General features: G+C 44.1%; 1 protein-coding gene across 1 annotated transcript in view; it reads right to left on the minus strand.

The window, feature by feature from the left end:
• The window catches only part of VPS41 (VPS41 subunit of HOPS complex), a 1,049,902-nt gene that overhangs the window by 414,261 nt on the left and 608,044 nt on the right, over nt 1-27,597 (minus strand). The window contains exon 14 of the mRNA XM_068238292.1: nt 17,778-17,870. Coding sequence (XP_068094393.1) covers nt 17,778-17,870 — 93 coding nt within the window. The remainder of the gene's footprint in view (nt 1-17,777; nt 17,871-27,597) is intronic.

The following is a 27,597-nucleotide window of genomic DNA, read 5'->3' on the forward strand; positions in this document are numbered from 1 at the left end:
TTACAGAGATATTTCTCCCACCCAGCATGGGTATGTGTAAAAATACACCACAAAACACATTATACTACTTCTCCCGAGTACGGCGATACCACATGTGTGGCACTTTTTTGCACCCTAAGTGCGCTAAGGGGCCCAACGTCAAATGAGTACCTTTCGGATTTTACAGGTCATTTTGAGACATTTGTTTTCAAGACTACTCCTCACAGTTTAGACAAAAGACAAGACAAATAACATTTATATTGCGCTTTTCTCCTTGTGGACTCAAAGCGCCAGAGCAGAGCAGCAGCCACTAGGGCGCACTCTATTGGCAGTAGCAGTGTAAGGGAGACTTGCCAAAGGTCTCCTACTGAATTAGTGCTGGCTTACTGAACAGGCAGAGCCGAGATTCGAACCCTGGTCTCCTGTGTCAGAGGCAGAGCCCTTAACCATTACACCATCAGCCAACAGTTTAGGGCCCCTAAAATTCCAGGGCAGCATAGGAACCCCACAAATGTCCTCATTTTAGAAAGAAGAGACTCCAAGGTATTCTGTTAGGAGTATGGTGAGTTAATAGAAGATTTCATTTTTGTTACAAGTTAGCGGAAAATGACACTGTGAAAAAAAACAATAAAAATCAATTTCCTCTAACTTGTGACAAAAAATAAAATCTTCTATGAACTCACCGTACTCCTAACAGAATACGTTGGGGTGTCTTCTTTCTAAAATGGGGTCACTTGTGGGGTTCCTATACTGCCCTTGCATTTTAGGGGTCCTAAACCGTGAGGAGTAGTCTTGAAACCAAATGTCTCAAAATGACCCTTGAAATCCTAAAGGTGGGCCTAGTGCACACCGAGCGGTTTTTGGAGCGATCCGCCGGCCGCATCCGCCTCTAAAAACGCTTGGCTAATGTATTGCAATGGGATAGTGCACACCGGCGGTTTGAGGTTTTTGCCAAGCCGCAAACGCGCCTCCTGCTGCACGTTTGCGGTTTTCGGAAGCGTTTCGTCCTCAATGTAAAGTATAGGAAAAACGCAAACCGCTCTGAAAAACGCTACTTCAGAGCGGTTTGCCAGGCGTTTTTGTTACAGAAGCTGTTCATGTGAAGATAAAGAGGAGGAGGCACTAATTGTTGCAAAGAAGGTACCTTTAATCCAGGGTGGTAGGATACATCGGGATGGAGTGGGGGTGAAGGAGGCCTGACAGCTGTTTCGCTTACAAAGCTTCCTCAGAGGCCAGTAGAAGGAACCTTCTACTGGCCTCTGAGGAAGCTTTGTAAGCGAAACAGCTGTCAGGCCTCCTTCACCCCCACTCCATCCCGATGTATCCTACCACCCTGGATTAAAGGTACCTTCTTTGCAACAATTAGTGCCTCCTCCTCTTTATCTTCACATATGCATGCTTGCCTCCGGAGTGCACAATTGAGAATATGAAGTACGTAATCCGGTGAAGTCACACACCCTTTGGTGGACATCTAGTGCCAGGCTTTTTCTTTCCATTTGCATACAGAAGCTGTTCAGTAACAGCTTTTACTGTAACAATATGTGTAATCTGCTACCCAAAAACGCACCCAAAACCGCTAGGTGTGTTTAGAAAACGTCTCTAAACATACCTAGAATCGCTCTGAAATCAGCTCCAAAAACCGCTAGCGTTTTGTGGATCTGCTAGCGGTTTTGGTGTGCACTGGGCCGTACTCATTGGACTTTGGGCCCCTTAGCGCAGTTAGGGTGCAAAAAAGTGCCACACGTGGTATTGCCGTACTCAGGAGAAGTAGTATAATGTGTTTTGGGGTGTATTTTTACACATACCCATGCTGGGTGGGAAAATATCTCTGTAAATGGACAATTGTGTGTACAAAAATCAAAAGATTGTCATTTACAGAGATATTTCTCCCACCCAGCATGGGTATGTGTAAAAATACACCCCAAAACACATTATACTACTTCTCCTTAGTACGGCGATACCACATGTATGGCACTTCTTTGCAGCCTAACTGCACTAAGGGGCCCAAAGTCCAATGAGCACCTTTAGGCTTTACAGGGGTGCTTACAATTTAGCACCCCCCAAAATGCCAGGACAGTAAACACACCTCACAAATGACCCCATTTTGGAAAGTAGACACTTCAAGGTATTCAGAGAGGGGCATGGTGAGTCCGTGGCAGATTTCTTTTTTTTTTTTTGTCACAAGTTAGCAGAAATGGAAACTTTTTTTTTTTTGTCACAAAGTGTCATTTTCCGCTAACTTGTGACAAAAAATAAAATCTTCTATGAACTCACCATGCCTCTTAGTGAATACTTTGGGATGTCTTCTTTCCAAAATGGGGTCATTTGGGGGTATTTATACTATCCTGGAATTCTAGCACCTCATGAAACATGACAGGTGGTCAGAAAAGTCAGAGATGCTTCAACATGGGAAAATTCACTTTTTGCACCATAGTTTGTAAACGCTATAACTTTTACCAAAACCAATAAATATACACTGAATGGGTTTTTTTTTTTATCAAAGACATGTAGCACAATAAATTAGGACAAAAATGTATACAGAAATTTTACTTTATTTGAAAAATGTCAGCACAGAAAGTAAAAAAAAAATCATTTTTTTGACAAAATTCATGTCTTTTTTGATGAATATATTAAAAAGTAAAAATCACAGCAGCAATCAAATAGCACCAAAAGAAAGCTTTATTAGTGACAAGAAAAGGAGATAAAATTCATTTAGGTGGTAGGTTGTATGACCGAGCAATAAACCGTTAAAGCTGCAGTGGTCTGAATGGAAAAAAAGTGTCTGGTCCTTAAGGGGTAGAAAGACTGTGGTCCTTATGTCGTTAAAAGAAAAACAGCTTTCAGCTTGTAAGCCTTCTTCAGACTCTATTCATGTTGATTGACAATTTTAGAACATGCAATCAGAAGGGGGTAGAGAGGTTTTTTTTTGCAAATATAAGTGTCATCCAGATACATTGATTACAAGCGATCTTGCAAGGATTGTGAGGTATTTAAGGCAAAAAGATAAGACCCTTGGTTGACTTAATGCATACATAGACTGGAAACAGTTAACTGTTTGTTACTGGTCGGGGGGGGGGGGGGGCACACACAGGGGCACAGTGATTCTCGGGGGGCAGTGCCCCAGCGCGGCCCAGTGTAGCGCTGCCCATGCCACTAAAAATCGCTAGCGTTTTTAATTAATGTTTTGTAAGTGATTTCTTGAGCGTTTTCCAGTGATTTTGGTAGCGATTTTAAAAAGTGTAAGCTTTTTGCCAACGACTGTGATAGTGATTTGCGATTTTAATTCCAATTGGCCCTTTCAATGTAATTTTTTTTTTTACAGTTTGCTGTAATTTAAAATCGCACACAAATCGTTATGTGTAGCGCTTCAATACTTTACATTGAAATTAAATCGCTAATGTTCCCAAAATGCTGCATATCCTGCGATTGCGATTTTGCTAATCGCAATTGCTACTGTGGAATTTGTTACATTTATTTACATTGGCAGAGCATTTAGGGAAATCGCTAGTGATTTAAAGCACTCCTTGAACGCTTAAAAAAAGCATTCTAGTGGGTTCCAGCCCTAAGACTGATGTGCAGGTATTCTGCAGGAGAATGAGAGGATTCTTCCTCTAGTACACATTCTTCATGCAGGATCTGAACCAGGTTTACGGGTGACACACAACACCACTGCCTTCAATCTGCACACAAGAGCTCTGCAGGAAGTGCACATATAGAGTACAGTACTAACAGTACTAGTGTATAACCTAATTTGTAGACACCAACCCCAACATATCAAATTAATTGATTTCATGAGCAAAGGGAGTGCATTTGCATACAAAATTTACACAAACCTGCATCAATGCAGAATTATTTGCATTTCACTGACCAACCCTACAAGTGACACTACTACTCATAAGGCTTTAGCCTTACAGCAGAGATGTTATTTGTTATATATGTTATGGTCAAAACCAGAAATCATCCAAAGTGGGAAATGGCCGGCCATTTCTAGAACTGGCCGATTTGACGTCGGCCAAAGTCCAAAATGCTGGGAATTTCTGACATTGGCCGGCCAGTTTGCAAAATGGCCAAAGTCAGTCGGCCAAAGTCCAAAACGCACAAATCCCAGAACATCCCGGGTCCTGTCCAGCACCATGAATGGCACTCGAAATTTCCTCTCTGCTCTGAAAGATACACAACAGCATAATAATCTTTTTAAAGAAAAGCATTTCTTAGAGCTGATACAAATCCGCAATAAATCTGCAGTGTGTCTACATCCTGCTTTCTTGGGAGCAGACATATTGTTAATACACTAGAAGATATGGTGGCAGCTCGGCACTCAGTACTCTTGCTGAGAGGTATGCTAGTCCATATAAACAATAAGCAACCAGACAATCTTCGCCCCCAAGCACCACTGTACTGTGGCTATATTGCAATGTAAACAAAAGGACGTGCAGCCGGATTCATAAACCAGAAACAGCCAGCAAAGATACAGTACATCAAGATAGACCGGGCAACTGTCACTTTAAGCGTTTTATTAGGTCTTCATGCCACATCGTACATCCATAAACAAGTGAGAAAATGTTCAAACCTGAAAACACTGGTGCTGGGGTGCACAGGGTCCGGGTGACCAGGGAAAGTAGAAGGACGGCACTACAGCCATTTCACGCCCACCTGGCGCTTGTTCACGTGCTTGTCCTTGTCAAAAAACAGCGCTGCGCGGCTCCCTGTATGAAGTCCAGAAGCCGCGCCTCCGGCGCTTGTGATTGGACCAAGGAACTGTGACAGGGGGGTTAGGGGTGAAGGGGCGGGGAATCGCCGTCCTACGGGGATGTGCAGTAAAGAGCAGTGTGCGCCTGGTAAACAAGCGCACACAGCATTGCGTACCACATAGCGTGGTCATAAGTGAATCTACTGCGTGATGACCCTCAGGGTACTAAACTAGTACTGTGTAGAGAGAACCTCGTGAAAATAAAATGTGCATTTAAGCAAAAACATCATTGGAACTTGCATCTCATCAATGACAACAACCCTATACATAATAAACATAGTGCATAGTAATTTTCGTGTGGCTACAAGCCTATTGTGCATAAACGTGTACCATAATTAGGACATACTATAGCGTTCATAGAAATATGTATACATTTCCCCCATATTGTTATTGACCCTTATTGGATAAGAGATACATTTTTATTTGTCAATGTTCAATAAAAAGAAAAAAAAACCTCTAAAAACCCCATAAAAACCCACCTGCGAAACCAGGGGGAATCTGTGTACTCTAAGAGACCTACAAGGGTAGCAATTACCCCTATAGTTGTTGTCTAATGCCACAACAGTCCCCACAGGGACCTGTGCACACATGAACTGGTTTTCAGCTATTGCTGTTTCCCGAATAAACACAGAGAGGAGCAAATAGAAGAAAGTGACATGCGGGGAGACGGAGCACCCAGAACCACCTGGGCCCACACAGACCAGAGCAACCACAGGGATCCATCAAGGGGGTGAAAAAAAAGAGAAGGGGGAACATGGCTCAGAGAGACCCAGCCACTATTTCAGAAAATGGGCAGTATAACTGCCCCTAAAGGTGCTTATTGCACCTTCCTTCCCTTTCTCTTTAGGCAGCCGCGGGCGTTGGAATGCAGCAGATATCAGAAGGGGACGCCCCTTACACACTTAGGGCGCCCCCAACTGCATGTTGTGGACAGGGACTGCCCCTCGGGTCCGTCTGATGAGAGCTCAAAAAGAGCCTCTGCGGGTACCGAATCGTGCCAAATGGGACATTCTCCATGGCTCAAAGGGCACAACACAACAATCCAATTATCGTGTACCCTGTCCCATCTCCCACATTCGCGGCTGTCAATTCGCTAATCCAATAACAGGAGGACTCTACAATGCCCGGGTCTCAGAACCATGGACATGGTCCTTCCCTTGAAGATCGCCATGGAGAGCAGCATGGTCTGGAGTCCAACACCAAAGATAAATGCAGCCACCACAATCAGGGGGTAGAAACAGGCCAGATTAAGACACCTAAAAGTGAGGGGGAAGAGAACAAAAAGGGGAGAGAGACCACCAGCCTCCCTAAAACCAGTGCAGGAGTATCTTGTCTTGGTGTAAGAAATGTCAACCTTAAAGAGACTCTGTAACATCAGAAACATCCCCTGGGGGGTACTCACCTCGGGTGGGGGAAGCCTCGGGATCCTAATGAGGCTTCCCACGCCGTCCTCTGTCCCACGGGGGTCTCGCTGCAGCCCTCCGAACAGCCGGCGACAGACCCGACTGTAAATTCAATATTTACCTTTGCTGGCTCCAGCGGGGGCGCTGTGGCTGCTTTCGGCTCCGAAGTAGACGGAAATACCCGATCTCAGTCTGGTCCGCTCTACTGCGCAGACCCCGGAAACTTGCGCCTGCGCAGTAGAGCAGACCCAACGGCGATCGGGTATTTCCGCCTACTTCGGAGCCGACAGCCGTCAGAGCGCCTGCGCAGGAGCCGGGAAGGTAAATATTGACGTCATCTTGCACGGAGGGCTGCAGGGAGACCCCTGAGGGACGGAGGACGGCGTGGGAAGCCTCATTAGGATCTGGAGGCTTCCCCCACCCGAGGTGAGTACCCCCCAGGGGACGTTTTGACGTTACAGATCCTCTTTAAAGAGAACCAGAGAGGATTTTAAAAAAGTTTTTATACATACCTGGGGCTTCCTCCAGCCCCATACACACGGATTGCTCCCACACCGCCGTCCTCCGCTGCCTGGATCCGTCGGTACCGGGTCCCGACATTACCGCCAGTCGGCTGGCGGACGCGGCCAATTCTCCGAATCACAGGGGCTCCCTCCATACATATGGAGGGTATGGAGGGAGCCCCTGTGATGCAGACAATTGGCCGCGTCCGCTGGAAGTGACGGGACCCGGTAGCGGCGATAGAGGAAGTGGAGGATGGCGACGTGGGATCGATCTAGGCTTATGGGGCTGGAAGAAGCCCCAGGTATGTATAAAAGCCTTTTTCTATTTTTACATTTTATTCCTCTTTGGTTCCCCTTTAAGGATCAAGAAAACAGGCCAACTCTAGCCTGTCATTAAGACCCAAAGGACCCATGGCATCCGTGCGCAAAATCCGGTCCGGTTGCCCTGATCGGAGGTCTGAGTAGCAGCAGCGGGGGAGGAGAGGTGAGCGGGACTTGGCCGGCCACATTCAGCCACAACGCGTTCTGGCCGGCCAAAGTCCGCAGGGAAAGTTTATTTTGCACATTGTCGCATCAGCCGGCCACTTCGCATATTGACCGGCCAGAACCCGAAGTGGCCAGACTTCGGGTTCTGGCCGTAACATATATATAACATTCCTATGTACACATTAGATAACTAAGTGTAATGTGCCTTCTTAAAACAGAAGGTAATACGCTATAGGCATGCTATACACCAGCAGTTCTGGATGTAAGCCTGGCTTTAGGGGCATAGAGGTAATTTGCTTATTCAGTATTGATGAATTGTGGGTAACCACAACTGCTAAATTAAAGCTGAGTTATTGCAAATATCTTCTGTTTTAACCACTTCACCCGCAAGGGTTTTTACACTAATGGACCAGAGCAACAATGGTTAGGGCAACAATGGTTAATTTGCATATATTCAGCAGTGATGCACTGGGAGACATCTCAAGCTCACTCCAACCTGAATTATCACAAATTCTTTCTGTTTTAAGAAAGCAAACTCCTGTTCTCCAATAACATTTGCAATACTTATCACAACAAAATGATCTATACCTTGTTTTTTTTTTTCACCACAAATAAGGCTTTTTGGGGCCGATATTTGTTTTCAGTAATTACTTTACTTTCGGTGGATTTTAAATGGGAAAAAAAATACACAATTTCTCCAATTCCATTCCCTATAGTTTTAAAATAAACAATGTTACCGTACATAAAACCCACAGATTTTATCTGCCTATTTGTCCTGGTTATCACAATATTTGAATTATGTCCCTAGTACAAAATATGAACGATTCAAGGTCGGCTGGCACACCAAAGTCAGTTTCCAAAGCAAATTTATTGAATACACTGCATGACAATTGTTTCGGGGCCAAGCATGGTCTCCTTCATCAGATAAGTGCAGACAGTCTGCACTTATCTGATGAAGGGGACCATGCTTGGCCTTGGAAACAATTGTCATGCTGTGCATTCAATAAATTTGCTTTGGAAACTGACTTTGGTGTGCCAGCCGACCTTCAATCGTTTGTATTGGATTGATGTTGCTTCTACATCAAGGCTGAGCACCCAATAATCCACAGCAAGGTGTGCCTATCCTAAACCCAATATTGTACTAGTACAAAATATGGTGACAATATATTATTTGGAAATAAGGGTGTATTTTTCTATGTTGTGGTTTTTGTTTTCTCATTGCACACTACCAATGATTATAAGCCCTTATTGGCAAAAATAAGAGTAATACATAAATTCATATTTAAAAAGCTGACACCCCAAATTCTATTCTCCCGCTTGTCACAATTAAAATGATACCCTATATATACATAATCAGATAGCTTTTTGGCCACACACTACACTGTTAACCATGAGCAGCACCTATTGATTTTTCATGGCCATTTTTTGACCCAAAAAGCAATACAGTCATTCTTAGAAAAGCCCATGGAGCATCTGATCAGTCAAGAAAAGCCATAAATGTCACTATTCTGAAAACTAGAGACCCAGGCCTACTCAAATATACATATTTTGTAACATTTGTACCTATGTGGTTTTGCTAAAATTGTACCATAACTTTGAAAATTGTATTTTTTATATTTTTTTTCACTGTTGCACAAAACATTTTTTTTTCAATTACTTAGGCCTTAGCTCTCAAAAAAGCCAATTTTATTCTCCCGCTTGTCACAATTAAAATGATACCCTATCAGCCTTTCTCAACCTTTCTACCCTAGAATAGTAGTACAGAGGCGCCAACAGGGTAAAAACAATATTTTTTTAAAATGGATAAAATGAAGTAGGTAGCGGTAGACTTACCCCTCCAAAACAGACACAAAAAATTGCTGTTTTAAGCAAAAATCAGTTTATTTACATAGTCCGAACAAGGTGCAGCGCATTTCGCGGGTATATCCCACTTCCTCAGGCAATAAATAGGAGCATATCACCGATGCGGTCTGGTATGTAGCCTGGTGGGATATACCTGCGAAACGTGTTGCACCTTGTTCGGAGTATGTAAATAAACTGATTTTTGCTTAAAACTGCAATTTTTTGTGTCTGTTTTGGAGGGGTAAGTCCACCGCTACCTACTAGATTTTATCAATTTTAAAGAAATATTGTTTTTACCCTGTTGGCGTTTCTGTACTACTATTGCAGATGTTTCCACCCCTGTCGGAGGGGAATTCTTCCTTTTTATATAAGAAAAGAGGTTGCGCAGGGGATATTTAGTATGTCACAATAAAAAGAGCTGTAAATGCAGCTGATGCATCAAAAAAGTCATTGGACAGGGACCCTAAGGTGAAAGTAGGTATTTATCACAGCTCTAGTGAGCATGCACACAATAGAGCCACTAGTAGCCACAATTGTCTCGATTCTACCAGCATGCATACAATTAGCATGCATTCAATTAGCATGTGTACAATAGAGCCACTAGTAGCTACAGTTGTCTCAATTAGACCATCAGTTTGTTATACAAAAATCAAATTACACTTTAATAATTGAAGAGTTACTCCAAAAGTGTCACAATATGCACATTTTTAATTATGAACATCAAATGTCCAGGAATAGTGACCTTAAGAGCAGTATTAAAATCATATGTTCAAAAATAATGTGAAAATTAAGATCCTAAGGTGCAAGTAGGTATTTATAATAGCTCTAGTGAGCATGCATACAATAGAGACACCAGTAGCTACAATTGTCTCACCTACACCAGCATGCATACATACAATTAGCATGCATTCAATTAGTATGTGTACAATAGAGCCACCTGTAGTCACAACTGTCTCAATTAGACCAGCAGTTGGTTATGCATAAATCCACTTACACCTTAATAATTGAAGAGTTACTCCAAAAGTATCACAATATGCAAACTTTTAATTATGAACATCAAATGTCCAGGAAAAATGTTCAAAAGAAGTATAAAAATTGAGATCCTGTATATATGTATGGGTCCATTACCCATAAGTTCAATACATTCATACATACAATCACACATAGGCCATTCCAGTGTGCATAAAACCGCTATCATAAAGCACAATAAAAAGTTCACACAAAAAAAAAAAGTTCCAAAAAATTAATTATTCTTATTTCTGTATGTTCAGCAGGTGAGACCAAAAATAGGATCCAATATGTTCGCCAAAAAACAGGTATCTTAAGCATCCAGTTATTAAAAACTTCCTATTAGGTTGTACCATGTATGTAATTATATACTTACGCTCCCTAGGAGTTTGTAGCGATGAGTAGATAAAAGTTTGAGTTAGAGCTCCAGCCGGCAGCTCAATAACTCACTCCGTCCTCCACTTGATCCCAGTACCGCTCTGAGGTCCAGCAGCGGTGGTTACTACTTCCGGGTCAGTGGCGGTTCACATCCAGTGACGTCACCTGCTTCCAGCAGCCAGTTGTAGGTAGGTAACCGCCGCAGTGCAGTTTGTGGAGCTGTGTATAGGTTAATTTAGCGTTGTACCAGCAATCCACTTGTCAGTACCTCTCTAGAACTTCGGCGCATGAAGATATATCGGGGCTAACGCGTTTCAACGGGCTCGGACACCTTTATCAAAGCCATTGAATTTGTGAACCACCATCTTGATGACTTTTATACTCCATACGTCCCTCCTTATTCCCCTATCCATTCTCCTGGGTCTTAAAGGGGACTGTTCGTGTCTGCATTATACTACAACATTTGCAAAAAAAACTGTATGGTTATTTTCCTTTTCTCCATAATATTGCAATAAAAGATTAAAATTGACAAGTGAATATTAATTAGTGGCTTGCTTGATTGTTGATAGTTGAATATGATGGGACAGGTAAAAATAAAAAATGTAAAATAAAAGTGCAAAAGGTTCAAAAAAATGTTTAAATGATGTTTCTCACTTAGTAGCTCAAAAATGAGAAACAATAGAGATAAAAAGTACCATAAATGGCAATGCGCCAAACCGCATGTACGCATGTGCATGCGAGCGGTCAAAAGTACACTCAGGCATCCACATGCGACACGCAAAGTAATGCATCACACTATCAGTGAATATTATGCACATAAATATGCACACTGGACATCCTACCACACTGGATGGTCCCTAATCATATTTTTTCCACTCATAAAAAAACAAATAATTCAAATTCCGCATTTAATCCTTTGGGGGCCATAGTTTCCAATGTAAAGATCCAAAAGCCCTCCCTGCTAGACATCCGGGCAATATAATCGCCACCTCTGGGAACCCTATCTACCCTTTTTCCAAACCCATAAATTTGGTGTCAAAGACTCTGCATTTATGTTTGTCCCTATAATGTCTAGATAGGGTGTGTCCATTCCATCCTTTTTTAACCCTCCTGGCGGTCTATTAGAAACCACCAGGGGGCAGCGCAGCACTATTTTTAATTTTTTTTTTTAAATCATGTAGCGAGCCTAGCTACATGATAGCCGCTGTACAGCGGCATCCCCCTGCCCGCTTCTCTTTGATCAGGAAATCCCGTTCAAAGAACAAGATTTCCTGAAGGGCTTCCCCCGTCGCCATGGCGGGATGACGTCGTGACGTCTAAGGGAGTCCCGATCCACCCCTCAGCGCTGCTGCCTGGCACTGATTGGCCAGGCAGCACACGGGGTCTGGGGGGGGGCGGCACGGCGCGGCGAGCAGCGGCGATCGAGATGCACACGCAGCTAGCAAAGTGCTAGCTGCGTGTTGCAAAAAAAAAGTGAGCAAATCGGCACAGCAGGGCCTGAGAAATCCTCCTGCGCGGCTTACCGCCAGGAAGGTTAATGTCTTTGAAATGTTCACCTATTCTTTCCCTAAGTATTCTTTTTGTCCTGCCCATAAACTGCTTCCCACATGGGCATTCGATACAGTAGATCACTCCCCTAGTATCGCAGGTCCATTTATCTTCATGGAGGTGTCCTCTGTTGTAATCTCCTTAATTTCCTTAATTTTGGGGTAGCCTTTTGTATCCTTACAGTTTGCACATCTACAGAGAGCGACTTCTTAATCCTGAGTGGGGACAGGTCTAATCTCCTCACCTGCCTTCATAGTGGTTACCTGGATGGTAACCCTTGTTTGTGAGTATAACCTACTTTCCTTCCATACCCAATTTACAGTACATACTACACTATACTGGGCTCTCCGTGTCTTCCCTTATATTTCTACCCTGGAGGAACCCTGGATATATATATCTGATTTTAAAAATATCATGACTGCTTTACTACAGCAGCACAAGTACCATATTTTTCGCCCAGGGAAAAAAATATATATACTATATAAATATATATACTAAACCTGGTGTGTCCATGTTCGAGGAGCATCTTGTAAATGTTCTCGCACAATCATTGTCCTCCTGTGTCCCCATGTGTCCTCCTGTGTCCCCTTCTGTCCAACATGTGTCCCTCTTCTGTCCCCGTGTCCTCCTTTGCCCCGTGTGAGCACTCTTGTCCCCGTATGTCTCCTCCTATTCCCCTGGTGCTGCCTCCTGTCCAATCCTGACTCCCTGTGTTGTTCTGACACCCCCCCCCCCCCCGGTCGTGTATTTCTCCATTGGTCCCTGTATTGTCCTGTGTGTCCCCCTGTGTTGTCCTGTGTGTCCCCTCATGCCCCCCGTGTGGTCATGTGTGGTCCTGTGCGTCCCCCTGTGTGGTCCTGTGTCCCCCCATGTACCCTCCAGTCCCCTTGTGTTGTCCTGTGTATCCCCTGTGTCCCCCTGTGCTGTCCTGTGTGTCCCATGTGGTCATCCAGCCCCCCGCATGTCTCCTCCGCTCCCCCTGTGTAAAATAATTAGCAGCAATGCGGCTCACCTCACCAGTGATTCCAGCGGCGATCAGCAGACCTCTTATTTCCAGTGTGGCTCCCTCTAGTGAAGGATCGCATCATCAGCAGAAGCCTTCACTAGGGGAAGCATGATAGAAAAAATTGTGAAAATTTAGTTTTTGAGAAAATCGATTTGAAAGTTTCATATTTTTAAACTGGGTAAAATTACAACGGTCAAAAATTGTATTTTGTTGGTTAAAATTACACTTCGCTGGGGTTCACCATACTGCATACTAAGTTCTGTATACACAAGCTATACATCATAGAAACGGACAGCGTTCTGCTACTCTAGAGTGGCCTCCGGAATCTGGAGAATTCCTGGTGGCCATCTTTCTGGCATCACTTTTTGCCTAAAATTCTTGTTCGAGAAGCCACTTTTCACATTCCAAGCCTCTGCAAATCATATGCAGAAGCTGTCTATGGGCATTCAGTGCCAGGAGTTTGTCGGGATTTGTGGTCGCGTGGGCCCTTAGAGGATACCGGAGTTGGATCATCAAGACAACTGTAATTAGAAGTATATAGAGGCTGCAATATTAATTTCTCTTTAAACAATACCAGTTGACTGGCAGCCCTGCTGGTCTATTTGGCTGCAGTAGTGTCTGAATCAGACCAGAAACAAGCATGCAGATAATCCTGTCAGATCTGACAATTTAATTAACACCTGATATGCTGCATGCTTGTGCCTATTAGAGGAAGATGATCAGCAGGATAGCCAGGCAACTGGTATTGTTTAAAAGGAAATAAATATATCAGCCTCCATATCACTGTCATTACAGTTGTCCTTGAGGCCTCTTTCACAGTAGGACGTTGCGGTTTGATGCAACGTTAAAGTCGAAACACAAATTACACCGCAACGCCCTAAAAAAGTCGCAACACAACTTAATGCCCCTTTATCGTCGCATACAGTAGAGCATACAGGCAATGAAAAGTATGCTTCCAAGTCATTACTGAGCATGTGCAAACAGTCCAATGTAGCTAATAATGTGTATAACGCACAGCATGCAGCACTTTCTAATAACGATACACGTTACACAAACGCAACGTGTGCACTGTGAATGTCGCACAGACTTAGTATTGCTGTACATTAGTCTGCGTTGAAACATTTTCTAACGTGCAACTTTAACGTCGCACTGTGAAAGAAGCCTTAATGAAAAGTTAAATATTCATGTTTAATTTAGAAACAATAAAGGACTTTTTTTTTTGTGTGTTTTAGGTCTATTTTTTGTTTGTTTTTTTATTGTTTGGGGAAATGGGTACATCAGTATCCCTATACTCATTTCACATGGGGAGGGAGCAAGCATCTAGGAGTATTCTTGTTTAAGAGGACCCCTGGATGCCACCATGAATCACCCCCCCAGGGGTCGATGCCACCACCTCCTCTTGGGCACCGGAAGTGGGGAGGAACCCCTTGTCCATGGATTGGAGGACAAGGGCTCTCGTGGAGAGAGGGAGGCTTGGCTGCTCGTCTCTTCCAGAGCACCCCCTCTCCCCATACCCAGGACAATGCGAGCTGCTATAGCTCAAGATGCAAAGCGCCACATGATCCAGGCTCTGGGTGCTGGCTACACCTGCCTGCATGGGTGACAAGGAGTTAAAAAAAAGCTTGGCAGAGGGGAACCCCATGCTGTCCATTTTTATGAAATGTATATAATGTTTATACAGAACTCAGTATGCAATACAGTATACCATAGCAAAGTGTTGATTTACCCAGTTTAAAAACATTTTTCCTATGGAACTTCAAAATCTATTTTCTCAAAAACTACATGGTCTTTTCACAATTATCTTTTACCATGTTTCTACTAATCTCCCTAATGATGATGATGATAGCATGTACATGGGCTTTATTATTAGCCACGGAAGTCGGCACTATTGACTTCAATGGCAGAACAAGAATGTCTGATTTTCGAGTTTTTACTTTGAACTGCCAAACTCTGATGTGAAAATCAGAACTGTTCCAATTCCAAGCTTTTTAAAGTCTTCTCTTTACAGCTGAATCTGAGGCTTGCTTACTTTGACAGCTATTAAGCTATGATTGGGACGTTGGTCCCTCGAACTGCCTATCGTGCAACCTATTGACTCTCAGAAACTTGTCTTTGCATGCTTTGGGTCAGTATTGTTTATTATCGGTACCCTTTTCACTGTATTTTTATAGGAACACGCTACTTTCAGTACAATACTATTTAACTACTGCTCACAAGGGTATGGTAAAACAGTGTGTTCCAACACTACTTTTGTGCATGGCTGGATTTCAGGCAAGGCCACAAATGCCATGGCCTAGAGCACCAGGAAAGCAAGGGGTTGGCTGTGGGCAGAAGGGTGGCAGTAGCAGTTAGGCCAGACCCACATTATAAGTGCTTTTTTGAGTGCTTGCTTATGATTAGCGCTTGTTGATCGCTTGTTAAAAAAATCACTCCCATTCACTTTTATTAAAAACGCGTAAAAATCTCCGCGATGAATCGCGTACATTATCGCAGCAATTTTAGTGAAAGTGAATGGGAGTAATTTTTTAACAAGCGCTCAGCAAGCGCTAATCAAACGCAAGCGCTCACAAAAGAGCTTATAGTGTGGATCCGGCCTTAGCCTGCCGAACATTTGTCCTGCTAGACAGAGTTTGCACATAGTGGTGGGAGGCTACCAACAACTGGATCTGGGACTCGAAGAAGGAATGGGCAATGAACAGGTACTTACAGTGATCTACGAGCTGCCTGTCACTCACCGAATGTGCCGCTCACCATAGAGCTTACAATCTAAACCCTGCCATCATTTCACTAACTGTCCTCTGAGAAGCTTATAATGTACTCCCCGTCATCTCTTCACTTATCGTCCACAGAGGAGCCTACAATGTAATCCCTGCTGTAATCCCTGTTGGAGAGGAATTTAGGATGTTGTGGGTCCGGGGCAGGTGGTAATAGCGGGCATTGGCCAGTAAAAAGTACAAATCTGGCGCTGCTTTTGTGCAGATATAGAGAGGTGAAAGTAGTCAGGAAAAGTTGGGACACCTGTAGATATTAGTAGCAACAACTTTGAGACAGGGTTCAAGGTGTTTGTTACATTTTGGAACTCAGATACCTTTAAAGGTGAAATTTCCTAAAACCACTTCTTACTAGGCGTTTGCATCATAAAAGGAATATATAAATCATATCAAATTTCATGTTTCTATGTTGAAGGCTTTTGAACTGGGTGATGATGAGTTGTGTCTTTTATATACATAGACTGATATATACAGTAGATATCATATCTCAAGGTGTGTTTCTGCAATCAATATTAGGACGCAGAGGCACATTCTGCATACTATCACCAGCCTCTATGTCAGGGGTCTCAAACTCAATTTACCTGGGGGCCGCAGGAGGCAAAGTCAGGATGAAGCTGGGCCGCATAAAGGATTTCACAAAAAAAGTCAATCAGCAGCTCCCTCCCTTTCAGCTTCAGCTCTGCCCCTCCTGACGTCAATCGCGGCGCATCGCTGCCTCTCTCCGCCCCTCTCTGTGAAGGAAGAGTGAGAGGGGCGGGCAGAGGCGGCGATGCGCCACGAATGAAGTCAGGAGGGGCAGAGCTGAAACTGAAAGCTCTGCCCCTTCCAGGAAATGCCGGCGGATTGCCCCCAGGGCGATTTGGGGGCTCTGCAGCCCTCGTTTAGCGGCGGGGATGCGGCGGATTACTTGGGAGCACTGAAGCGAACTATAAGGAAGCTTTTGCCGGCGCGGGCCACAAAATATTGTATCGAGGGCCGCAAATGGCTAGCGGGCCGCGAGTTTGAGACCCCTGCTCTATGTCCTTATACTGTGCCCCCAGGCTCCCCCTGTGCTCTGCTGTCCCCCCTTAAATAAACCGCCAGGCTAGCGAAACACAGATTGTCGCTAGTCGGCTGTTTACATTCAGACTGCCACTCACCACTGGTCCCCCGCCTACCGTAAGCTTCCTCCAATCGGCTTACAGAGGCAGGGAGGGAAGGGATGCAGGCAGGGAGCTGCGCTATACAGAAGGCGAGGGAGCGGCAGTGAGTGGCAGCCTGAATGTAAACAGCCGACTAGTGACAATCTGTGTGTCGCTAGCCTGCTGGTTTTTATAAAGGGGGATAGCAGAGCACAGGGGGAGCCTGGCGGCACACTAAAAGGACACAGAGACTGGTAATAGTATGCAGAATGTGCCTCTGTGTCCTAATATTGATTGCAAAAACCCACCTTGGGTTCTCTTTAATCTCCTACATGATGCAGTCAGTTGAAAACTATATCCTTGTTCATTTTAAAGAGGTCTTTCATAATCACCCACTTCTTTTAGGGAAGCAAACTTTTTATTATTTTTTTTAAATTGTTGTCTGGTGTTATGAATTGCTACTAATATGGTATGTGCCTGTTTCCATTCAGCCATGCTTAACCAGTGCTAATTAAAATTAATGCCTTATTAACTGACTCTTATTCCTGCACACTCCCATCACTGCACCCAGCTGTCTAACAGCAGCTGAGCTCCATGGTCCATTCAAGAGACAATTTCATTGGCTCTTGACCCTGTGATCACTGTGAGCCAATCACAGTGATCACAGCATTTAACTAGGAAGGGGCCAGAGCCTACTGGCCATATCTAATGAAAACAAATGTAACCATATAATCAAAGTCTGCTACACTATTTTGAAAAGCTCATGTTATACTCAACTAGTTTGAAAGGGCACAATGAAAATCAGTAAATTCATTGGTTTGCACTTTGGTGTATTGTCGAGTAGTGTGTCTGAGATACTGTACAGCTATTTACAATTTTTACAGTTTTCCGGTCTTGAAACTCAGATATCTATGTACTGCTGTGGTACTGAATTTCGTTGTGATTTTCCAATAAAAGCTTGATTAAATTATTAAACAATTACCTCATAATCAGATTTTAAAAACTCATCCAGGATCATTTCATAAATTGCTGGTCTAAGTCGTAAATCTCCTCTTGGCAAATACTTGCTTATAGCCTATAAGGAAGAAAAGCAAAATAAAAATTAAAACGTGTATAACATTAGTTATGTAGAAAGCCAGCGTAACAGTTTAATAAAGGTGCCAGGATGACACATTCACAATATACCAATAATAGATGCCCACAATTTTCAAAAAGTATTACAAATAAGTTTTGTATATAGCAAATTCAGTCTTTGCTAGCATGCATAGAAGTACCTCGATTCGCTGCTCAATACAAACAGTGTGTAGAGCAGGGAGAAGGACACAGTACTCTATAAGTTCACTATGTTTAGTAGGTCCAGTCTTCCATCTTTTGCTAAATGTGAACTTTAATCAAACCAACATAGGGTGCTGGTAATATCGCTGCGTGCCAATTACAAGAGGAGGAAGGACTCAAGAAACTTTTGCATAAAATGCCACTCAAACCCGGCACTATACATTAGAGAGTGCTTTGAGGCATATCACACACACAGCAATTATTAGGTTTCATTTTCTATTTTTTTTTTCATCTGACATATTTTACTGGTCTTTTCTTCCTTTCCTGTATATTCATATCACTTAATGTCCCTCAAAGGAGCTTACAGTTAACCTACCACTATGTTTTTGGGTTGTGGGAGGAAACCGGATGCTTGAAGAAAATCCAAGAAAACATACAAACTTCCAACAAATAGCTTTTTGGCAGGAATTAAACTTTGGACCCTGCTGCAATGCAAAAATGTTAGCTACATAAGGCCTTTTTTTAACACATGCTTAGACTTTACTCTGAGGACCACACCCCATCTTCTGACCCTTGGCTTGAATTGGCTTCTGATCTTTGTTTTTTCTCTAATCCTGTTAGACTTCCAATTGTAAGTTCCAATGTATTTGTCATCACTATTAAGAAAAGTGATCTATTGAAATTAGCCAGGTTTGGCTTCTGTTACAAATGCGTTTGGTTAGGGAACACAATGGCAGAGAAACGCAAGACATGATTTGAATAAGTTTAAACAAATGTTTATTCTAGAGTGCACGCGTGAAATAATTACAACAACTCAAGACAAAGCAATATCCCAAAACCCCGCAATCATAAACCCTGAATACCACCATCTATCTATCTAATGCAAATATACACAATATTGTACAGGGCATGTATACAAGAAACACAGGAGGCTACTGGAGACAATGTTGTGAAGGCAACTGGAGACAGTGCTGTAGAGGCAACTGGAGATAGTGCTGTAGAGGCAAATGTAGTCAGTAGTGTAGATCAGTATTAGTAGAGACAAAAAGGACACACAGATAGAGTTAATAAATAAATAAGCCCCCCCCCTTTTATACCTTACTACCTCACCACTCTCTATTATATTTGCGGCAAGTCAGCGGTTATATCTGCTAGCCGCACAATACTACTCAGTACGCTACTGACATCGCATAGACGTCGCTCACTCCCGTTTGGTCTGGTGAGCGTGTGCCAGGATCTAACGTTTGGCCTGCCTACAGCCTCCCTGGAAGTGTCCAAACTGAGACCGTGACTCCCTGGTGGCCCTCTGGATTCCCCGCCTGGAGATGGATCGTGAGCCTGGTCCCTGGCCCCTAAAGGGACAAACGCTATCAGAGGCTGTGTCCTACGAGCAGCCATTTCTGAACAGGTGAGACCTGTCCTTGGCAGGGTGGATGCTCTTATTCATTTGTCAATCAGAGCGCTCTCTCTTTTGCATGTTTTTACTTTCTCTAGTGGATACTGAGAGCTGCCTAAGGAGGATTGCCAGATCGCACCAACAGGGAACTGTCTACATTCCCGATTTGCATAACACAGATAGAGTTGTCTCGAACCTCCCATTTTAGGTTCGCAAACCTTGAACGCAAATATGCGAAAAAAGTTTGCGAACCTGCAAACTTTTCGAATCGCCATAGACTTCAATGGGCAGGCAGACTTTCAAAACTACAAACACTAATTGTGGCCACAAAAGTGATGGAAAAGATGTTTCAAGGGGTCTAACACCTGTGGGGGGGGCATGGCGGAGTGGGATACACGCCAAAAGTCCCGGAGAAAAATCTGGATTTGACTCACAGCAGGGTTTAAGGGCAGAACTCACATTTTATTGCTAAATTGGAGGCCTAAATTGCTTTAAAACATCTTGCATGTGTATACAACAGTCAGGTAGTGTAATTAGTGTACTGCTTCACACTGACAGACCAAACTCACTGTGTAACGCACTGCAAACAGCTGTTTCTGTAGTGACGGCCATGCTGGACTGGTGCACACCATGGCGAGAGTGCAGGCCATGGCGGTTTTCAAGCCCATATGGTCGGGCTGAGGTAGCTCAATGAAAGAACAACAGTGACCGAGTGTCCAGCTGATCGAATTTGGTCTGTCCACAATGAGGCAACAACCTTATTATCTTCTTGGGTCAGGTGTGCCCCTCCCAACCCCAACACACTAATTTAGCCGGTCTTTTCTTCATTGTGATACGCAAGCCCCTTCACCGCAGCAAGGTAACGATCATGAAGAGGAATTGACACATGTACATGCATTTTGTTTTGTTGTTGCAGCCGCAGTGCAGCCAGAAAAATTAGGCAGGCATGTAGACGCACCCAAAAAATTTTTATAGCGGCCGCTGCTAGCAGCAGCCTTAAAAATTCAGGATTCCCAGTGGAGTCCTTGACCCTGTTAGTGGTGGCGGAGAAGGCGGTCAAGCGGCCTGCAGGCAGAGATGCTGTGTGGGGACCGACTTAGTCTTGGGGCAGGCAGTCACACAGCGTGCAGACAGAGATGCTATGTGTGGGGACTGTCTTCGGGCAGGCCTGACTGTGCTTTGCAAACCAGGCATCCGTGGTCAGATGGACCCTGGACCCAACGCTGTGCCAGAGATGACACCACTTGCCTTTCAACATCATGGCCCAGTTTGGGTATCGTCTTTTTTGAGAAATAATTGCGGCATGGTATCTTACACTGTGGTGTGTGGCTTTGCTTTTGTATGCTGCTTTTCCTCAGGTGGTCATCCCATTGCAGTTTGTGCTTTGTAATCATGTGCCTTCATAAGGTAGTTGTGCCTACGCGGGTCTTGGTTTTTCCATGGCTCAATTTTCGGTGGCAGAGAGTACAGATGGCATTGCTCTCATCTGAGGCAGACACACAAAATGTCCACACCACTGAGCCCTGAAATGATGGCACTTTGGTGATGGCTGCCTTCGGAGTGTTAAGTGGGGTGCCAGAATCAGAGCAGGAGGAGGAAGATATGTCACGCTTCTGTGCAGAAGCTGAGAAAGATGAGGTGTTCTGTGTTAAATAGTCAACTACGTCCTGACAATATTGGGGGTTGATGGCACATGCCTTCTTCTGAACACTGTACTTTAGTCGAGGGCCGCACAAAATCACGACAGCATGACCTCGAAAAGACCTGCCGGGTGGCCTGCCTTTGGCTCTGCCTCTTGTTTTGTCCATATTGGGGGGGATGAAGTGAAAAGTATGCACTGACTTGACTAATATGATGTGCGGTTACACAGGTGCAGTGAAAAGGTTGCAGTGACTGCTGGTACAACAATGTGTGGTTACACAGGTGCAGTGAAAAGGTTGCAGTAACTGCTGGTACAACAATGTGCAGTTACACAGGTGCAGTGAAAAGGTGACTGCTGGTTCAACAATGTGCGGTTATACAGGTGCAGTGAAAAGGTGACTGCTGGTACAACAATGTGCGGTTACACAGGTGCAGTGACTGGTATATAAAACTGTGTGCTGTTACACAGGTGCAGTGAAAGGTATGCATGGACTGGTATTACAAATGTGCAGCTGTCACACACACAGGTACAGTGAACAGGTATGCAGTGACTGGTACATAAAACTGTGTGCTGTTACACAGATTCAGTGAAAGGTATGCACGGGACAGGTATTACAAATGTGCAGCTGTCACACACACAGATACAGTGAAAAGGTATGCAGTGACTGGTATATAAAACTGCGTGCTGTTACACAGGTGCAGTGATGCAGTATGCACAGAGTGGTATTACAAATGTGCAGCTGTCACACACAGTTGCAGTGATAGGTACTGACTGCTTGTAGAATATGTGCAGTCACACACACAGGTGCAGTGAAAAGGTAGGCATTGAATGTGCTGGGTCTGGCACAGTATAGCAATTAGCAAGGGCCAGCTGCGACACACAAGGCTGTAAAATGCAGTGTCAGTGGCACACACACTAAAAAAAAAAAACACTTCACAAGAACATTAGCTCGGAAAAGAGCTCTTTTTGTGGTGCTTTTCAACAACAAATATCAGCTAGGAGCAAGCTACAAGAGCCTAACTACGCTTTCCCTATCTCTGCAGCAAGTTCCTCTCCCTTCTCTCACTACTGCAGCAACACTGAGTGAAATCATGGCCGACCTTCCTGCCTAATATAGGGGGGGCCTCCAGGAGGGAGTGCAGCCTGATTGCCATGTGTCTGCTGACTGTGATGTAGAGGGCCAAAGCTTAGACCAATGATGTAGTATAGGGGCAGGTCGAACTCGCCATAAAGTTCATGTTTTGACGCGAACGCGAACCTCCAATGTTCGCGCAAATAAGTTTGCGGACAAACCGTTCGGGACAACTCTACACACAGACACTGGGAGCCTGATTTGGTATAATATCGCCTGGTAAAGGTGATGTAGTGTGAATGTACAAATATACTCACAAATGTGGGTTGCTTCCAGAGGCAACCACTCGTCCATGCATGTGGGGAGGCACCGTCCTCACTCAGCCTTTCAGATCGGAATTTGGGTCACCGCTCTGAAAAAGAGTCACCCTACAACCCAGATGTAGGGCGAGAACCCTACTATTGTAGGGTGTATAGGATAAAATGGAACTAGTGCAGGAGGTGCCCGGAAAGTGCACCATTAATTGTTGGGAGATCGTATATCTTGAAAAAGGATACTCTAAAGGAATTGTAGTAAAAAGGTTTCAATATTTTTATTTTTATGATAATAGGCCTATGATAATGCGTTTCTCTGCGTAAGCCCAAACATAATCACAAGATAGAATAAGATAGTAGAAGATTAAAACAAGATAAAATAATATTCACAAAATCATATAAATACATAAATCAAATAAAGTAATGCCAAGAGGCTCACATTATCTATCTATCTATCTATCTATCTATCTATCTATCTATCTATCTATCTATGTATATATATATATACACGGTGGCCTAAAGGCCATTTTTAGGAATGAATCCCTGTATTAACAGGCGTATTTGGAGGGGTGCACATAGCGCACCTGCTATATGCGCCCATTGCCACTCTCCTGGGGGGCTTGCGCATCTCTGAAAAAAATAAATCACCCCCTCCCTCAGGTCCAAGCACTTCCTCCTGCTCCTTCCCATGATTCGCTGCCGCCAGTGCCATTACCGCTATGTTTCCATGCCTGGCGCCCAGCCCGTACAGCAGCAGGAGAGGTCTGACACACTTACAGTGTCGCACGGCATCCTGCAGTGTCTCTTGTTGCCCTGGCAAAATTGTCAGCTTCAAGTGAAGTCTGCAGAACGGTCTTCCCTTCCTCCCTCTATATTCCAGGAAACTCAGCTCAGAAGCAGTGGAATGCTGGGAGAACAGAACATCTGATTTTACCTTCTCCCCCGCTGGAGTGTGCAGGGACTTGCTGGAGCTCCAAACAACTGTTGCTGGATAATGGGACATTATCATTCCAGCCCAGCATGCAGCCTGTAATTATCTGCACAGCAGGCTGTGAGGCTGCACTAGCGATTGAGCTAATTATCCCCCTCTCATCATTGTCCTGTGGACTAAAGCCGGGTCTACAAGGCAGGATGTGTCTTTTCAATCGAGCCGCTTATGCGGCTCGATTGATAAGATCCGACAGGTCCGATCTCGCAGCGGCCGATTCCCTGCTCGTTCCCCATGAGCGGACAACAGCGGGGAATCGAGTGGAAGATAAGCAGCGCCGGCGGGGACGAGGGGAGGATCGAATCCGATGCACGTGCGGACGAGCGGGGACACGGCGGGTACGCGCGGGGATGCGGCAGAGTCGATCCGGCTGGTAATCGAGCCGCTGGATCACTCCGTGTAGACCCGGCTTTAGGGGCAGCAGGTATTTTAGACACACTCACACCCAGTCAGTCAAAACTTATATTGCACACATAATTCATTTGGTTCACCACTCTGTGTGCTAAGACTGTTTGCTACCACAGTACCAGCCAGGTTGAACATTTTATTGTATAAACCCATGGCAGCTTACCATTTCCTCTCAGAGCTGAAGCTAAGGTTAGAAATCAAACCATAAGGTGATTAGAGACGAACTGTAATAACCCATTATTATACAATCTATTCTGCAACAGCAGCAGTTGGCCAATACTTTCCCACTGCCCCACATTTTATTTCAGTTAGGCCTCATTCACCCAAAAACAAAAACGTAAGCATTTTGCATTTTTGTGCATTTTTTTCCCCTCCCAGCGCTCCATTGTGCACTGCGTTTTTTAAAAAAGCGCTTTTATAAGCACTTTGCCAGAGCGGTTTTGAGAGTCACTCCCTGACGCAAATCAGGAAGTGAACGCTTTGACCCGGAAAAGAATAAATACAATGTATTTATTCTAAAAAACGCTAACGCAATCGCCGCATAAAGTGGTTTTGTGAGCATTTAGCGCTCTACCTATACCTTCCAATACAGCAAAAACACCCCAAAAATGGTACAGGCACCGCTTTGCTGAACGCACAGCACACAAACTGTGCCGATATGAACCTTCTCATAGAAATTCATTGCACAAGCGTTTGCGCTTGAAAAAGGGCCGAAAATGCCCCTAGTGTGAATGAGCCCTTACAATTTCCATACTACAGCAGGCCACTGTTTTCCCACATAAATTCTGGGATTTTCCCAGAAGAAATAAAATTATGTGGGAAAGCATTGAGTAGCCTGCTGTAGAATGGATGGAAAAGTGTAAGAACTACTGAAATGTGGGAAAGCAGAGCCCTGCTGTAGTATAGAAATTGTAAATGAATGTGTTGTAAGGTTCATTGCATTTGACAATATGTGTACGTCCTTTACATACCTGGGGCTTCCTCCAGAATCCAGGCCCTTAAGTCTTGTAGTTCTCTTGTCCTCCTGGTCCTCATCCTTCATCTGCTGAGCGGCCAGGGCCGGAGTTAGACCAAGGCCGCCTATGCCACGGCCTAGGGCACCACAGGAGCAAGGGCACCAAAGCTGCAGGCTAAACTGTTGCAGCATCTGCAAGCTTGCAAATGCTGCAATGCAGGGAGATCAGGCGAGCGCCTGACAGCGGTACTCTGCTGCAAGCTGCCTGTGCAGCAGCCACCTTGCTCTCTGTGCACATTTGCATTGTGGCCGGCAGCTATGGACTTGGGCAGCATTGGAGGTGAAAGGAAGCGGAGAAATAAGCATCATTGATTGCTGCTCTGGTGTGAAGGCGAGCTGGCTACCTATACTGAAAGTGAAGGGGGGGGGGTGGGAAAAGGAGGGATTGAGGGAGTAATCAGGCTACCTATAGTAGAGGGGGGGAGGGGGCATCTCGCTACCTATACTGAAGGGGGCGGGCTGGTGACAGTGGCCTTCGCTACCTATACTGAAGGGGGCGGGCTGGTGACAGTGGCTTTGGGCGGTAAAGAGTACAAATCCGGCCCTGTGAGCGGCCCTGCAAACTGTGTACACTACTATGCGGCGTTGGCGGGATACTTTGAACGCACTCCCATAGAGCTTTATGTAAAGATACAGAATGCTCGCCACCACGGGAGCGCGATCAAGTAGGCGTGCCACCAGGTCAGCGTATGGGCAGTAGTGCATGACTTAGCTTAGTTCACACACCTTACCAGGCCACACAGCGGATCAAGGATGAGGGCAAGGATGTCAGAGAAGGAACTACAAGACTGCAGCCCCCGGTAAGTAAACAAGTGCTTTATCTGGTACTATTGGGGGGGAGGCACAATTGCAGTGCTTGCCATACGCGCTATTTTCCCTAGATATTCCTCTGAGTATTAATAATGCATGACTTTTGCGCATATGTGAATAACAATATACAGTACATTACCATAGTGGTATTAAAAAAATAATAAATAAAAATAAAATATAGAAATGTACCAAGATATATACAGTACATGATTGATATGGTTCCACCCAGATAGACAGCATTTTAATATCTTACCATGATGTTAAATTGAAAAGAATCACACAGTCCCAGTTTCCCCCTCTCAGTGTTAAAGCAATTCATCCCAGACTTAAATTTGAATTCCTGGCAAGCAAAAAAGCCCATTTCCTTTAACGATTTATTCAATGGAGCAGAAATAAAAAGATTTACTGAACTACAGACAGAATATAAGCTTTCCTCGTCCCAGCTTTTCAACTACCACAGAATACACCACTGGATAAAATCCCATAACATAGGTCTCCCTAAACTACCAGATCATATACTTACCCTACTAAACTTTAAAGGCCCAAGTAAAGGAGAAATATCCACTTGGTATGAAACCTTATTCACCACATCTAAATCGCCCCTTGAGCGGTATGCTCTCAGTTGGTCAAACGACCTAAACTGCCAGATCTCTTCAGCTCAACTTATTGCAGCTACTAACACAACCTTAAAGATCTCTAAATGTAACTCCCATTGGGAACAAACTCGAAAACTTCTATTTCGTTGGTACTACACCCCAAGAAGGTTAGCATCATTCTCAAAGGAAGTCTCTCCTCTATGCTGACATTGTGCATCTGCACAAGGTACGCTAGTACACATGTTTTGGGAATGTCCAATGATACTTACTTTCTGGAAACAGGTTGAGGCCTGGATAAACAATGTCTTTAATTTTAACCTGACAATCTCACCACAACTAGCGTTACTATTAGTGGGATTAGAGAAGCTCCCAAAACAAATAAGACCTCAGATAACCCATGTGATACTAACAGCACTCTCACTTATATCCGCAAACTGGAAAACAGCAGATCAAATCTCCATAGAACAGCTAAAACATACAGGCAAAAGAAATCTGCTTATCGAACAAAAAAATCAAAGACGGATCAATGGGAGGAAAATATAACTTTTATATCCCAGATTCCTGGATAGGGAACTAACTCACCAACTCACAGTAACAATACGGACTGATACTTAAGATTTCCTTTTCTTTGCGTTGTTATTAGGTTTAAAGTTAATGTTTAGGCTGTTATTTGTTATATTCTTACTCAGGCCAAGTAACAGATCTAAGGCGTTTCATGTCAAGGAAACACAATGCCCAAATGCATGTACTAGCTGATTAGTGAAATTCGAGTTGCATGGTAATTTTAGATATAACCCTCAACCTATTGAGGCTCCCTTGAGCCATCTGCTCAATAGGATCAGGTCTGTCCCTTCCAGGAGTAGGGAGAGAAAATTTACCTCCAGCTGCTCTGCGAAATGACAAAGGATAATGAGTGCATAATCAAACAAGTCTTAAAAAAAGATTAATTAGCGTAAAGTACAAGATTACTGTATGTCTGTTATATGGTTCTTCTGAGCCCAAAGTGGCATTGTATGCAATACGTATCTCCTTATTTGATCACAATGTATGACCTTTATCACTCAATAAACGTTTTATGAAAAAGAAAAAAAAAAAAAAAAAGAACTACAAAATATTTGTACCAATATATATGCGCACTCATATGTTGGCGCAATGTACACACTTAGAAGACTGCACAATATAATACATGGTTTACTCATAATATGGTGGAGAGGATGGTAAGGGATTTGTCTAGTAGTGGTAAGAGAGAGCAGGTGTTATGTGAGGGATAAGGTATGGTGCATTGG

This window comes from Hyperolius riggenbachi, chromosome 5 (assembly GCF_040937935.1).
Source record: "Hyperolius riggenbachi isolate aHypRig1 chromosome 5, aHypRig1.pri, whole genome shotgun sequence".
NCBI lineage: Eukaryota > Metazoa > Chordata > Amphibia > Anura > Hyperoliidae > Hyperolius > Hyperolius riggenbachi.